General features: G+C 47.0%; 6 protein-coding genes across 6 annotated transcripts; 2 read left to right on the top strand and 4 right to left on the bottom strand.

Annotated features, from left to right (window-relative positions):
- Positions 1–10: 10 nt before the first annotated feature.
- BDV38DRAFT_236465 (zinc-dependent alcohol dehydrogenase) lies at positions 11–1,846 on the bottom strand. Its single transcript, XM_032053463.1, has 3 exons — positions 911–1,846; positions 378–843; positions 11–324 (listed from the first exon to the last, which is right to left on the bottom strand). Exons 1-3 carry the CDS (start codon positions 1,438–1,440, stop codon positions 223–225), a joined length of 1,098 nt encoding a protein of 365 aa, XP_031917854.1. The 5' UTR covers positions 1,441–1,846; the 3' UTR covers positions 11–222.
- Positions 1,847–2,810: 964 nt separating this feature from the next.
- Positions 2,811–3,530, top strand: BDV38DRAFT_278573 (uncharacterized protein; the record flags this gene model as incomplete). Its single annotated transcript, XM_032058765.1, has 5 exons — positions 2,811–2,825; positions 2,901–2,999; positions 3,050–3,197; positions 3,253–3,327; positions 3,379–3,530. 5 exons carry the CDS (start codon positions 2,811–2,813, stop codon positions 3,528–3,530), a joined length of 489 nt encoding a protein of 162 aa, XP_031917853.1.
- A 2,670-nt stretch (positions 3,531–6,200) lies between these two features.
- Positions 6,201–6,814, top strand: BDV38DRAFT_278572 (uncharacterized protein; the record flags this gene model as incomplete). The annotated part of the gene is made up of 2 exons (XM_032058764.1): positions 6,201–6,541; positions 6,601–6,814. The coding sequence occupies 2 exons, from the start codon at positions 6,201–6,203 to the stop codon at positions 6,812–6,814; spliced, it is 555 nt and encodes a 184-aa protein (XP_031917852.1).
- Positions 6,815–9,787: 2,973 nt separating this feature from the next.
- BDV38DRAFT_278571 (fascin domain-containing protein) lies at positions 9,788–10,339 on the bottom strand (the record flags this gene model as incomplete). The annotated part of the gene is made up of 2 exons (XM_032058763.1): positions 9,788–9,986; positions 10,041–10,339. 2 exons carry the CDS (start codon positions 10,337–10,339, stop codon positions 9,788–9,790), a joined length of 498 nt encoding a protein of 165 aa, XP_031917851.1.
- A 1,039-nt stretch (positions 10,340–11,378) lies between these two features.
- On the bottom strand, positions 11,379–12,707 carry BDV38DRAFT_295624 (zinc-dependent alcohol dehydrogenase family protein; the record flags this gene model as incomplete). Its single annotated transcript, XM_032062738.1, has 6 exons — positions 11,379–11,672; positions 11,729–11,923; positions 11,973–12,034; positions 12,084–12,366; positions 12,430–12,473; positions 12,665–12,707. The coding sequence occupies 6 exons, from the start codon at positions 12,705–12,707 to the stop codon at positions 11,379–11,381; spliced, it is 921 nt and encodes a 306-aa protein (XP_031917850.1).
- Positions 12,708–13,761: 1,054 nt separating this feature from the next.
- BDV38DRAFT_174169 (uncharacterized protein) lies at positions 13,762–14,929 on the bottom strand. The gene has a single exon (XM_032051980.1). It carries the CDS (start codon positions 14,836–14,838, stop codon positions 13,915–13,917), a length of 924 nt encoding a protein of 307 aa, XP_031917849.1. The 5' UTR covers positions 14,839–14,929; the 3' UTR covers positions 13,762–13,914.
- Positions 14,930–15,025: the final 96 nt, after the last annotated feature.

The raw sequence follows: 15,025 nt of genomic DNA, 5'->3' as shown, positions 1-15,025 counted from the left end.
GATCGCCGACGGCATTTCGGCGTTTGAAAGATGCATACCTAACGCTGATACTGGTCCTCGCAAGATAGTATAAGCTTCTGCCCAAGCAACCAGCTTGGGATTGTTACCACCGACCTCTTCAGTCGCTACAACCTCTAGCAGAATTCTCGCCATGGTCTTGAAGTGAAAACAAATGCTATTGCGATATGCTAGATGCAACACGAAACGCTCTCATTCATTCCCCTATGCTGCCACCTGTAACACCGCACGACCGGCCACCTGACCAGCCTTCAGCTTCTCGATCCACGAATCCAAGTCTTCCAATTTCCCCCTTGACAGAATTGGCTGTTTTCGACTTAGCATGCATAGCCCGAACTCGTGCCGTAGGAGAAACTTACATGTACAATGCCCCGCGCCGTAAAATCAAGCGCCTCCTCTACGTCTTTCAAACTCCCAGTGATGTTACCGACAATATTTAATCGTCTCAACGCCATGACGAGCGGTGGCGCGCCTGCGAGAATGGAAGGATCATTAGGGAGACCGACCACCACCATTGTGCCTCCGGGCCGGAGGTACATGGGCGCCCATTCGTAGACGGTCTTGCTAGCCGCCGTCACGACCACGCCGTGTGCGCCGTGCTTCGTGATCCTCATAACCTCATCCTTCAGGTCCGCAGGGGCTTTGAAATTCTGGAAATCAATGTATGCTTCGGCCCCGAGCTTCTCACAAAGGTCCCGCTTCTCGTCTCCGCCATCAATAGCGAGGACTCGCATGCCCATGGCGCGCGCATACTGGATAGCCAGATGACCCAGTCCGCCTCCAGCGCCGGGAAGCACAAGCCATTGACCAGATTTGACGGCAGACCTAAAGCAAAGGAATCTGGTCAACTCCTACACATCCAACAAAAAAAAAAAAGAATGGGAACACGTACCTCTTACAAGCCGTATAAGCGGTGACACCTCCACACATAATCGGACCAGCTTCCTCATCCGAAACACCCTCCGGGATCTTCGACGTGTACCTCCCATCCACAAGACAATACTCTTGGAACGTCCCTGGGGCTGAAAACCCACTATTTATCTGCTTCTCACAATGCACCTCATCCACCCCATTGAGGCAAAACTCGCATTCCCCACAGGTACTCGCAATCCACTTAATGCCCGCCCGATCACCGACCTTCCACCGCTTCTGCATGCCCTCGCCGACGGCGACAACAACGCCGGCCCCTTCGTGTCCCGCGATCCCCTGGCTCTGGGGGAGCATGTTCACCCCGAAATCCTTCCAGTCGTCGTGCAGGAGGGACTTGTCTGAGCCGCAGACTCCAGTCCAGTTGATTTTTACCAGGATCTGGCCCGGCCCGGGTTGCGGGACGTCGATGTTCTCGATGGTCGTTGTGGCGGACTCACCTGTGCCATGACGGATGGCGGCTCGTTGGCGTGTTGGGATCGCTGGGATTGTCATCGTGATGATATGTTTGTTTCAACGTACAACATACAACAGAAAAAGCTATGTAAAACGGGATATACAACGCAATTCACACTCAATGTTCTTGTTCAACAACAAAATAATAGAAAAAGAAGAAAACAACCCGTCAGCAGCAGTTAGGTGAGGTAGTGAAAATGAGGGGTACTCTCACCACCACCCCAGCTATAAATACTCCACTCCGCACCACACACGTGAGACAACTCTGCATACCCATCGACAGGGATACTGATAACGACGCCGTACTCTATCCATAGAGATCGCTATGTATGCGGGGAACCCCGGACTTTAATATCGCACCTAATGAACCTCCACCAAACGGTGCTCCACTTGGCTTGCATCTCATCCAATCCCGTTCCACGGTGAGCGAGTATAGTACTGTTGTGGCGTCATCGGGCGTCGGTTTCTCCGCACGGGGATCTTAGCGAGCTTTCTTATCGAAATTGGAAGTTTGGGATTGGTTAGGAATGGGCTTGAGCTTGGACTATTTTCTGGGGTTTTGTGCTTTGACGTAGATTAGGGTTGGGGTTGTCGATTGTGCCGAGGTGTGTTTAGCTTAGTTTTTGGGGTTGGGGTTGAGTTCGAAGGTTATGAGGGAAGGTGGTTAGGTACTGATCACCTTAGCGTACAGACAGAATGATTAGATAAATGTAGGAATGTGGCGCACGAAGGGAATGAATGGGAGTCCCAACCTGCTTCCTATGTACGGTAGCTTCAAGTATGCCCAATGACCAAACCAACTTTAGAGCCCACAACCACAAGTTAGAGGAACTTTTTCGTCTGCATAGCTATACGTGCCATAGCTCGGCTCTAACAGGCCAATAGAATTTTGATTGTTTGAACCACGAGCCAGACCGGCAATCCAATACTGAGTTATACAATACCTTGATCGAGATAATCTATCGCCATTACTTAAACAATTCAATGCAAGTATTAAAGTACTCGATACAGACCCTTGGCACACAGGTTTAGATCAATCCATCCCGACAGAACCTGGATTTACCATGCATGGATCCACTGGCCCGTTTATTATTTACTCTCCTTGAGTAATAAAGCAGGACAGCCTATGGCCATGTCTAGACAATTACATCGCATGGCGCTATATCCCTCTGTATTCCACTGGCTGGTAACATGGACAGCCAACGATGTGGTTTGATGTTATGGAGTATATGGTTATTTGCCTTATGCAGGTTTGAGGGAGAGCTGAGGGAGGAGAGCTTACTTGTAGTATTTTGGATGTTGAGGGTTTAGTAATAAAATTGCTAGATCTATGTCGCCCTTAACGTGTAGGGAGTTATCGATTGTGACTCATTCATTAGATTCCATATTCACGCTAAACATAATTGATAATGGATTGTCAGGATGTGAAGGCTTACGCGCCCGCTCACGAGATCCACGCCTAGCTGGAATCTGTCGCTGACAAACATGACCTGAGAAAGTTTATCCGATTTAATCAGCGCTGTGTTTCGGCGGTATGGAATGAGGAGAGTTCACAGTGGACTACGGCGTTTCGGGATGAGAGATCCGACGAGGAGACTGTTGTTCAGCCTGAAGTGTTTATGCTGTGGGGAGATTGAATGGCTCTCAGACTCCGTCGTTCGGGGGTCAAGATAGATTCAAGGGTCGAGTGTCTCATACAGCGGTGTGGCCGGAGGATGTGGATGTTCGTGGGAAACGGATTGCTGTGCTTGGGAATGGGGCGAGTGGGATTCAATGTGTGTCTGCTCTTCGAGATGGTATGTTGTTTTCTAAGGTTTGAAGATTAGGTGCATTTACTTACTGTAGTCATAGAAGCTGGGGAGATTATCCATTTCGCGCCACACCCGACGTGGCTTGGGCCTGAGGCTTTTGTCGAGAATCCTGAATGTAAGTGTACTGTTCAACATAATATGAGACGGAAATACTGACTAGAGGTAGATGACGAGCAGGAGAAGCTCAAGTTTTGCAGAATTCCCCAGGCCTACCATGACTTCCGAATGGGTCTAGAAAAGGCAGAGCAGAGGGGGAAGGCGCTGGTTAAGCGGTCACAGGGAGGCTGGGCAGGGTCAGCCCAGACCAGTGGTTTATAAATATATTGAACTACAAGGTGAATAGAACGGGAACAAGACGCAGATGATGGCTAAAAGACTAGGAGAGGTGCCGTGGCGGGTACGTTGTGAATAGCTTTATCAGTCATTGATATATCCCCTATGTACAATGAGGGCTTAACGGATAAGGAGTTCTGGACCAAGGTTCTGTCTCACCAGTGAGGCGCCTGCATAGCTAGACATTTCATACATTAGGCTCCGTCAGGTTAATAGAATTTTTATTGATTAATTGATTGATTGATCTAGAAAAGGCGTTGTTACCAGCCTTTGCTTTTCTCTGGAAGGATGCACCCCCTAGTAGAAATCTTCATTCTCATACGGAATCATATGTGGAATCCAAGGTTGGGGATCCAGAGTTACAACAGAAACTGACCCCAGACTATACCCCCGGATACCGTCGCTGGGCTCCCGGCGAACAATACATCACTGCAGTAAACAGCCACATATCTATCTAATAGAAGATCCAGTAGCTGCTCTCACAGAGAATAGATTACACACAGAGAAAGGGGATGAATATGAATACGATATAGTTGTTTGTGCAATAGGATTCAGTCTATATAACCCCTGAATTCCTGTCGTCGGACGCAACGGTATTACCTCTCTCCGATTACTGGGGCTCTGATGGCCCATGTGAGAGTTATATAGCAGTGATAGTGGCACATTTTTTTTTTTTTAAATTTCTTTGGTTTGTTCATGTGCCTGGAACTTTTTGGGGATCTTAAATTGACGATAATTTAGCATTCCCCCCACCAAACTGCCCGATAAACGGTTCCGCATTCCCCGGTATCGAACGAACAGCAGATTATATCGTCAGAGTCATTCACCGTCTTCAAACTGATCGTCTCCGGTCCGTGAGTGTGTGGCCCAAAGTTCAACGGGACTTCAACCGATGGGTCCAATCTCCAATGTCGAACATGGTGTATGTTTTACTTTCTTGCAAACACCTAAAACTGCTAACCAACATCTTTAATCTAAGACAAGAACAAAGATGGAAAGATTATTGTTCCCTACCAATCAGCACTATGCTGCTACGGAGATCATACGCTAGGAAGACTTTGACTTGGAGTTCGAGGATCCGGCGCAGAAATATATGAGCTTTGGGAATGGAGTGACGAAAGATGGCTTCAAGCCGGACTCGATACCTTGGGTGCAACCACCGGGATATTTAGACTGATGGAGATTTCTGGGTAGCTATATTTGAATAATGTATCTTTGATAGCCTGGCGTATTCTGTGCGCATTATTATCAGAATTACTCATGTATGCATGTTATGCACTATTCAATGTTGTTGTGTCATGATTGCCTGCAAGCTATGCCACAGCCATTCCTTAAGACCACCGCTTTCTTTCAAAATCGTATCTGCTCGTTTCAGTTGAGAAGATTTGGCAAAGTGAAGCGTTTAGCAACGATTTCTCCGTAGTGCGTCTGGGATATACTCCATTTAACTTCATCCTTATTTTATCAGGTAGCACATATATGTGCCACCCAGAAAGGGACGGAAGCCAAGCGGGAACGAATTAAGAATATAAATAAAAATAAAACCTTAAAAAGTATTCTGAATAGAATAGGCATCTGGCCTCTCAGTGGTTTAATTGCCCGGGCGGAGGTACCGTGTAAAGGGCTACCGAATTTGGTAACCCATCATGAAGGGTAGCGGGAGTTGATGCGTTTTCCCTTGAGATATTCGCGATTGGTGCCAAATTGTCAAGAGGCGCAGCAAAATTGGTTCCAAGGAGGCGGTGCAAGTGGGAAGAGCCCGACGCAGACGGAACCCACCGACCGCTGGTGGCGTCCCGCTAGAAAAACTTAGGTTCACCGCCCAGAAGTACTTGTCCTCTGTTGTGCTATTTCCTTCCGCTGTGCATTGAAGGTTTTGATTGGCTCTCTTACCAGGTGACACTATCATAGCCAATAGGAGATTGAGAGAAAAGACGGAAGGAAACGATAAGAGTCCCGACCTGCAGCGGGCTTCCCCCATCTTTTACATGTCTACTAACCAACATGAAGCTCCTCCATATTTGATCCAATAGAACACGGCACGAATAACCCCACCACTCCAATCAACGTGGAATTGAAGCGACGACTGTAGTCTTTCATCATCTGACATGGATGCATGGCCCTTCATTCGATGCATCTGGCGTGGCTTTAATTTTGAGGTCCACTTGGGCCAAAAGGAACTAAAGCATGCCTGATGCTTGACGATGCCTAAGAGAAAACTTTCAGGGGATCGTCCTCCTTGAGCCAATCGCCGCGCTGGGGTCGGGAGGCTTCGCAATTCCATCGAGTCTTCGATCTCGTTTCGAGATGATCCTTAGGTGCGGTGCTAGAGCTCCGTACTTTTTCTTCTCCATGTGAGAACGAAGTATCACTCTATAAGTATAAATATGGTGACCATGAGTCTTGCTTCTTGCTCCTCGCCCGCAAAAAGAATCTGTCATTTCCACAGACGCATTCCCAACCTAGGATAGGGAATACCTTCAAGTGTCGGTATCTATACTGGTACCAGTATCACTGGCGGGGGTAGCAGTGTGGACCTGCCTATCATTTGATTACTCCTAAAACATATCGGACGCAACTCCGCCAACAAACGCCAGTCCGCTCTGTATTATATTCTCTGATGACATTGGCCACAACCACACCAATCCAACCCCAATGCAGAACGACTTCGACTTCCTTGCAGGTGATTCCAACATGAAGGGTTTGCCTCCCAAATCAACGGTCATGCCAGGCAGCCCGGTCCACTACCCACAATGGCAGCTTGATGTTCCATTACACGAGGGCTCCATCGTTCATCGACCCTCTGTGAATTATGACCTAGAGGTTGGACCTCACTTGTGCATGCTGACAAGCTTTCACTCCGATCAAATCGCTACCGCTGGATATTCATATGGTCATTTGTCCAGCAACACCACACTGACCCCTCCCACCCTTCCGGTTGAACCCCAGTCTATAAACGCACAGCAGGAGACCCGTGCGAAGGATGTCAAAGAAAGGTGTGATGATCTCAGTGTTGTATCTGAAGGCGATGACCAAATATCTAACTCATCTATAGTGGAAAGAACCACCGACTTGCGCAAAGATGTAAATGGGAGGGCTGTACATCCACAAAGAGTTTCAACCGCGAGGCCGACCTTCTGCGGCATGTTAGGACCATCCATATTGCTCCTCGGTCTTATAGGTGCAACGTCGATGGCTGCCTCAAGTCCTTCAATAGGAGTGATAATCTGAAGGGCCATATGCTCAGGGTTCATGATTGTGATTGTTAGATAAATCTCTCTATCTCGTGGGAACACCTGTCCTCTGTGATTTGTTATTTTCTAGGGATTTCCACGTCTCTTGTTACTTTGCGATAATGTTCTTTTTCAACTTAGTGATTTCGGCGATATTTCCAATGTCCACTAGTATTTCTAGAAAGATAGATCTGGTTTTCCCCAGTACCACCTGTACATTTATGATATTGAAGGTTTAGTTTATGCGCTCTCGCGGAAGGGTAATCGTGGCAGGTTAGTCCAAGATTGCCCCGAAACCACGCGAATTCCAGACTCCATGAAGTATACCTCCTTCATCCCACTGTTTTCTGTGAATCATAATTCTCCACAAACTGTCTTCTACGGCTGTATGAATGTCTTCTCTACTATGGCTGACAACCTCAACACAGCAACGCTTGTGTAGAGCTTCGAGAGGTAACGTTAATTAAAATCAACACTATGGGGCTTCTAAAAGAAGCTGTATTATAGCGGGAGAGGCTCATAATTTTTTTTTTTTTCAAACAGTGTATGCACTTGGCTTGGAAGGCAATGAGATAGGGGCTTTTTTATGCTAAGGGTATAATATTAGTAAGCTAAGTATAGCAATAGATACATATGTTGAAGTGATAAGTGGGCAGCCTTATGTGCAACCACGTTAGATCTCCCGACAGAGGTGTGAAATCGGAAACTCACAAGCATGAAGGGTACTCTTATGTATTACATCAAAACTAGGCTGAATCATTATGCTAGATGTGGAACAAACATTTCCATAGAGTGTGATTTCGGATATTGAAATTTGAGCGTCTAGCCAGCATTGTATCCGTCTAATTGGGGGATGATGTTGGAAAGCCCACCGGCTCCGTGGTACAATTAGTATCAGTAATATAATCTCGCCATGATTGTAGTTTCTGTGCGTGAGACCAACATGATATGGGTTAAACCCTTTTGGTTCTCTGGATGATGATATAGGCGTAGACTGCGGGTTGTATGAGCACGGACATCGACGTGCTTGAGTGTGTGACATCGGGGCAGAAGCCTTTTATCGGCAAATAAGGATATACCTCCCAGAAGACCTCATTATTCTGTGTAACCAGATAACGAATCCGAGACCAGAATCCCGTATCCGCCTTTTTCATACCAATGGAGCGGCATACCCTAGCTTTTCCCGGTTTCCTAAGCCTCTTCCCGGGCCGGGTTGTTGCGGAATACAAGTGTACAAAGACGTAGGAATATATCATGGTGTGCCAAACACTAATGTAATCAACCCCCGTATGCAATTACTATTCGCCTAGCGGGTTTTCTTCTGGTGTCAATCTTCAAACAAAACCTGACGTCGGTTCGAATTCGAACTTTAGAGGTGAGCGACAAGAAATTACCTTGTCGAATCTTGCACTCCATGCGGCTAACTGGCGCTTTTATCATGCTAAGTTAGTACGACGTGAGTGTATAGAGTTAGGTGACTACAAGCCCAATGTGCCACTAAAAGAACCCCGAATGAGAGAGATGTCTTTTTTCGCGGACGGCGCTCGTGATGAATGTTGACAAATTCCTTTGTGATGTGTTATACACGGAGCGCTAGACCATAATTAACTTGCTGTGAGTGCTCAGATGGCTAAATATTAACCTGGTATGGCGCAGTACGAGACTGACGTAAAAGGGCCCTCACTATCTGCTCTCTTCCTCTCATAAAGAACAGCGCCTCAATTAAAGAACCCCTGTAGGAGCCTAACGCCTTGCACTTAATCATCGAGGAACAGCCGGGCCTAAAAATTGGAATTCTGATTTATAATTAGTATTTTCTCCCATTCCATAAATGTAGGCATTTGCGTAAACAACTAGCAATGGTCGCGCTCATAATCACCGTGAAGTATCTGCTGTGGGGAACCTCTTGCGTGTTGCCCACCTATGCAAGCCTTATGGAACGTCGTAGTTGTCTCTTGTATAACTCCCTGTTCGCAATGATCCTCGGATTCATATCTTGGTAGACGCCACGGCGTTTCTACAACAGGGGAATAACGAACACGTCCGCAGTCCGCAGAATCTATGCAAGTAGATACACTATTTGTCTGTGAGAGGCAACTGGTGAAGACCTGAATAATGGATCCTTGAACAAGACCACCGTGGCTGAGTTTTGCAGAGCGAAAACAATCAAGGCAGCGGGCGCGGAATGTTACACTACCCTCGAGGTGCCATAACTTCAAAATCCTCCAGAGCCATTTCCATCCCCACAGCGTTCTGACTTACCCTTTCATTCTCCTGGGCTCAATTACAGAAGATATCCCTGGGGCTAATCTTCATAGCGTTAGTCCTACCATGAGCAGAAGGTTCAACCCGGATTCCAAACTAGAACTTTAACATCCCACTCTAACGATGACATAGTAGCAGAACGGCCCATCGCAATCTTAGGTGCACATGGATAGGGTGCAAGCATAGGGAACCGTTTAACCGTCTTGCCGAGTTGGAAAGACATGTTAAAACTATTGATCTCTTTCCTAACGCCTATCGATGTACTTATTGGGGTTGTCTCAAGCTTTTCAATCGGAAGGATAATTTGGAGCAACACATGATCAGAAGACATAAGATGAGCTTTTGAGGGTCAGATTCCACTTGGCCTTTTTTCTTCGTTTCATTGAGCGTGGTTGTCAGTGTGGTATTGACACAAACGATACTATGGAATGCTTCTCTACATCATGAGTCATTGAGTTGTAGTGCTCAGAAGTTAGTCTGTTATTTGGAGGGGTGGTACTGCTTTCAAAGACACGCAAACCAGCTCCCATTGCGAATGTGTGGAAAATTAGTGCTATCCTAATAGATACAGCTGTCAACTGTGCCTCAATTAAATGATTTGAACCATGCGACCTTTCCGCCCCAATTTTCTTCTACCTTTTCTCTGCCCCCTTTTTTTTCGTCATAACTTTGAACCATAAGATTAAGAATAAAGCAACAAAAGAAGAATGCCACTACCACAGTCGACCGTGCTACGCCCCAAGACTACAGGACATGGATCTTGAACTTCTCATAGGAACCGATATAGCTCTGGCAGTTAACAGTTCCAGCACCACTAGGTCCACCCTGGCCGCTGACATTCTCCATGCGCAGATAGGCGTTCGGGAATTGCACAGAAGCAATGGCCTTGGTGCCATCTTGCTGGTTCTCGAAGCGAAATTTCTCCCAAGAATGGCTGCCCCACCTGATCGTCCTCAGTCAGTACCGACCAATCTAGAATAGAACAGGGAATACGCACTGGCAGTTAACCTTTCCGGCACCCTGGGCGTAGGTCTCTCCAGATTTGACATCTGAGCCGTCCATGCGGAGGTAGACGTTCGGGAAGGCAGAGGACATGATAGAGAAGGTATTGTCATCGGGGTTGTTCACGATGACGAGAGTCTCGTACGTGCCAACATAGTTCTGGACGTTGACAGTACCGCCACCAGAACCAGAGTATTCGGTGACGCCCCGTCCGTCAATACGGAGGTAGGATCCGGGGAATTTCTGGGACTCGATGCTGACACGCAGCATGTTGCTAGTGGAACCAGAAGACATTGTGGAGGTTGGAAAGTTCGATGATGGTTTGATGAGGGTTGAATGCTATTGGAAGTGCTTGAGTGGGCAAGGCTTTTGTTCTGCTAGAGGATAAGGGCTCTTGATGCTGGGCTCAACGTCTCTATTTATGTTGAAGATAACCGCTACTAGCCGTAGATGATATCGATCTCGGTACAGTAGACTGACGTGAACCATACAGCTGCTGTGGTCAGTGGCGCCCATCCTTCTTTCTATTTCTGACTGCAACCATGCAATGGTAAGGTGGCTATATTTGCCTTTGATCCTGAGGCGTAGGTTGCACCGACTCCGCTAACAGACCGTTTGATGGTACCGGAAGGCCGAGATTGATCGCGAAAGAAAGTATATCATATGAATTTAGGACTCTCCTTCACCGCTTATAGTAACAGTCTTGATTCTTTTATACCGTTAAGACTCTTCCTCGGATAGCCGCAATCCAATAAGCAGTAACTTCTCCACTTGTATCTTATACTTCCAACAAATCGAATTGGAAAGGCTGAAAGAGGGACTACATCAGGTTACAACAACTAACACACGCATCCTGCATTATTAATGTCATGAGACTCTGCATGGTGGGAATCCAATGAAACGCGCGGGGGTAACCTTAGTAAGTAGGGTTGCGACAGTATGACACCAATCCCCGGATTTGGAACAAATCTCGGAATAACACTGATGGAAATACCTTAATGGGGTTAAAGTACCATGACAGTCTATTTAGACTACTATCGTTGAGTATCGCGGAAAAGAACTAGAAATGCGTGATAATTGAATATGTGGCCTCCGATGGCCCAAGAGCCGTGCAAAGAATTCGAGTGAACCCTGACATATCTACATATTAGGAATGTTGTATTTGTTTCTCAAAACGAGATCAGCCTCGGAAAATTTAGCAAGACCAATCAGCTTCTATAAAACTACTTTCTTATTCGTATAATCTCCCAAAATATGGCATCAAGTAACATTCTGCACACTCTATCGTCTGCTGCTGAGTTACAAACCTTGCGGAGCTCAGACCAAGTTATTCTTACACTTGTATTTCAATGAAAACTTTGCCGACATGCTTCTGGTCAGAGAGATACTGACACGCTTCACAGATCTCTCCAAATTTGAAGATGTGTTTATCCACGACGAGGTGAATATTATTCGCCTCAATGACACGGTTCATTTCTTCAAACTGTAGTCTAGACCCCACACCGATACCTCGGACAGAACACACATGCAATAGAGTGTCGATGAGGGATGGCTGGTCTGGAGCTGGAGAGCCTACAACGAAACCGACCATGGAGATAACACCGTCTATTTTGATCGCTTTAAGGGACTACATGTCTGCGGTTAGAAACATTCTTCTGTCAAATGGTTTACAGTCTATCTCACCTTTTTAATTGTAGCTGGACCGACAACTTCTACAATATGCATTACTCCGTTATTAGGAGTAAGGCCTTTCACAACTTCTCCCCACTCGCAGCATTCTTTATAATTTATCACTTCGTCCGCTCCCAGTTGTTTGAGGAAATCAGCCTTCTTCTTTGATGTCGTAGCAACCACCTTCGCACCGGATGCCTTGGCGAACTATAGATTTGTGTGAGCCAATGTGCAAGGACAGAAACGGTGTACTTACCTGCAAAGCAAACAGATTCACCCTTCCGGTGCCTTGTATAAGAACAATATCTCCCGGTGCCACTGCCTTGCCCTGTAGTCTATAAAGTGCAGACTAAGCAGTCAATGCCACGCATGGTAGAGTAGCCCTCAGTGAAACTAAGGTTTTCAGGAATCTTTACAAGTCTTTCTTCATCAAAGCCTCCATAGTGGTAGAGAGTCTCACCAAGGCCACTCCCAAGTCCGGTATTGATTGATTTTGCGTCGGGGGCACCCGCAAGATGGCCTTGATGGAAGATTGGGGTGGCGCGATCCCCAACCTGGAAACGAGTGAGTTTAGCGTCGACGGCCTGAACTACGCAGGCTCCATCTCCAAGTGGCACAACGGAGTCCTTCAATGGCCACGGGTATTGTCCCTATGTATCGTATTATAAACGTGGTATTTCCTCACTCCGTCGCTGGGGTAGGCCCCTCCTTACATTCACAATGATCAGATCACGGTAGTTCAACGATGCAGTTCGGACTGTTGATGGCTTTGTTAGGAACTACCCTATGAAATTAATTAAGTCCTTCGGCATTCGGAATGTAACAAAGAGCGAGCCTGCCAGCAGGATGTCGCAAGTCGGCCGGACACTATAACAATATCCTAAAGATTATCAAGCGTAGCTTGGCGGGTTACTTGGCTCTGGTGCCAAAGTTATATAACCTCCATACGGACAGGCGCTGGTTCTCTCTTGCCTAACAGTATCTTTTGCATTTTGCTCAGTGACTAAATAAAGTACAACATAAGTCATAAAAATAATGCACTATATAACTTTCTATACTAAACCAGTCAAATACATACGACCACAGGGTGTGGAGAACAGGGCTTCCCGTCCGCTCAGCCGTACTTAAGCCACACGCCGGGAGGTTAGTAGTTGGGTGGGTGACCACCAGCGAATCCCTCCTGTTGTATGTTTTTGCTCACCCATATTTTTGAATTGTTGCTTAGTGCCCTTGCCGCCTTGCCACTCAGCCCTTGCTTGAGTGACGTGGTCCCTCGGCTGAACCTGCTATGTTCCTTTGCCAATGCAATACCTGCCCCTTTCCTCACAGTTGCTATTTTTGGGTACAACCAGGTCTATATAGTATTTAAAAAACTTGCTGACGCTGTATCAGATATGTTGTGGCAATGACCACTGTCTGGTCGTTATAGAACCCCTATGAGCGCGATAAACGAATGATTGAGGCCAGAAGATAGATGCACAGGTACTGTAACAGACTTTAGAGACACGGGCCGCAGCAGCTCTGATACACTAAAGGTGGAGCATGGCAGGTCTACCAAAGATGGCACGCCAGTACCCTGGCTCGGGGGGTGCAGGGCAGACTGGGGAGAATCCCGCCCCAGACCGAGTCACCATACGTGGGCCTCCGTTTGGAACCAAAGCCGCACCTCCAGTACTGCCAACACCGCGTATCTTTGTTTATTGCCTTCCGAGGTAGGCCTAGCGTGGATAGTCAAATTGAATTGGTTTGGCTTGTTGTAGGTGCATTACGGCCTACCTACGCGACCTACGCGACCTACAGCCTTCCTCCCTGTCTCACAGATATGGATCGGTAATTGAGTTGGGCAAACTAGAATGAAGGGCCCAAGGTGCGCTCGTAGTTCGCTCATTCTATTACCCCATATCTTCGCTTACTGGATAGTGAATATTTTGCAGTCTATTGGGGACCCCAAGTAGGTGTTGGGCGGTGCAAGGTCCGAGAGTACATTAAGAACCGATGGTTTCCAAACAAGGAAAAGGCTTTGAATATAGTGCATCTACACAGTTTGTTCGCTCAATGACTCCCATTCAATTTAGTAAATCTGCATCTGGAGATTGCCTTTGCCCTCGACCACCTCTGATTCAATCTTCCTAACTTAGCAAAACTACTAAGTCTGTATCAGCCTCATAGAATAATGATCGAATAATTTCTATGGGGTTTCACTCGGGGTTCAAAATGGACTCAACCTCGAAATATATCTGCCCCCCGATCTCTATGTTGTGATCAACATTGAGGATTACCTCGTCCGAGAGTTTGGTATGCGTATCAACAAACTCATTATCCGAATCGAACTCGAACTCTTCGCTACTATCATCACTGTCTCCAAGAGCCAGGTGATAGGCCTTTGCCCTTTTCTGGAGCCCCAAAACTGGAGTTTTGATGCCGAAGCCCGGCAACAGGCAGCCGTGGCGTTTCAAATCGACGACAGAGTATGATACCGCAAAGATCTCTTCCTCCTCAGAGAATAATTCACGACTGTTTAGTGTCTCGGAACATATCTGAGGCTGGAGAGTGAAATTCAATACGTCTCCAGCAGGTACGCTGAGAAAAATCGACACCGGAACGTTGACACCAAAGCCATTTTCCGTGCTAGATGTGCTCTCGATTGTCCAGGTTGTTCCAACAGCAGTGAGAAAGCCAGTGACCAGGTACGCACGGTGAGTTTTTGTGCGTTCCAAGAGCTCTTGAACATCTTGAGCATAGTGTTCATTCTGCATGAGAACTTTGAAGCAGTGTTCAGGATTGGGCAGCGCGTACTGCTTCACAATGTTGCTTTCAAGTTGGCGTTTTTCTATCGAGCCGCGTGTGACATCAATATGTAACAGTATGGATAATTGGGCGCGTATGCCCTTTTTACGAGCAACTTGGATCAGATCCTTTCGGTTGGTCGTCAAAACGGGCTCTGGAAGGATATCAGGGATGATATCATTCGTGTTATGCGATGGCTGACCGGGGGTACGAGAAGGCGATGGCGCGAATCTGGTCTGGGGCAGCGAGAAGGTCTCGACAACCCGACAAATAAAACTATCAATCTCGCTTTTGGGCACCCGCTCATCAAGAAGAAAGTATCGCCGCTGGGCCATTATGATGGGTGGAGGAAAGTGAGAAATTTGGCGGTTGGGTGGGGGTATTTATAGCCTACCTACTGCTAGTACTATCTAAGCGGCTTACGGCAGCGCACTACGAAGGACAGGGATGTGAGGCTTTCCGACCCCGCCCCCTTTTCGTTTAATGGGGAAGTTTTGACTCTTTGCCTACATGCTCACTCTG

The sequence above is a fragment of the Aspergillus pseudotamarii genome (genome assembly GCF_009193445.1).
Source record: "Aspergillus pseudotamarii strain CBS 117625 unplaced genomic scaffold BDV38scaffold_6, whole genome shotgun sequence".
NCBI lineage: Eukaryota > Fungi > Ascomycota > Eurotiomycetes > Eurotiales > Aspergillaceae > Aspergillus > Aspergillus pseudotamarii.
Note: the sequence above shows the minus strand (reverse complement) of the source record. Positions and strands in the feature narration are given on the sequence as shown.

Excerpts from the sequence above, each read along its gene's own strand:
- BDV38DRAFT_236465 (XM_032053463.1), bottom strand. The coding sequence starts at position 1,440 with ATGACAATCCCAGCGATCCCAACACGCCAACGAGCCGCCATCCGTCAT. Across the intron at positions 844-910 it reads GCTTATACGGCTTGTAAGAG|GTCTGCCGTCAAATCTGGTC; the intron begins GTACGTGTTCCC and ends CCTTTGCTTTAG. Across the intron at positions 325-377 it reads CGGCGCGGGGCATTGTACAT|CCAATTCTGTCAAGGGGGAA; the intron begins GTAAGTTTCTCC and ends AGTCGAAAACAG.
- BDV38DRAFT_174169 (XM_032051980.1), bottom strand. The coding sequence starts at position 14,838 with ATGGCCCAGCGGCGATACTTTCTTCTTGATGAGCGGGTGCCCAAAAGC.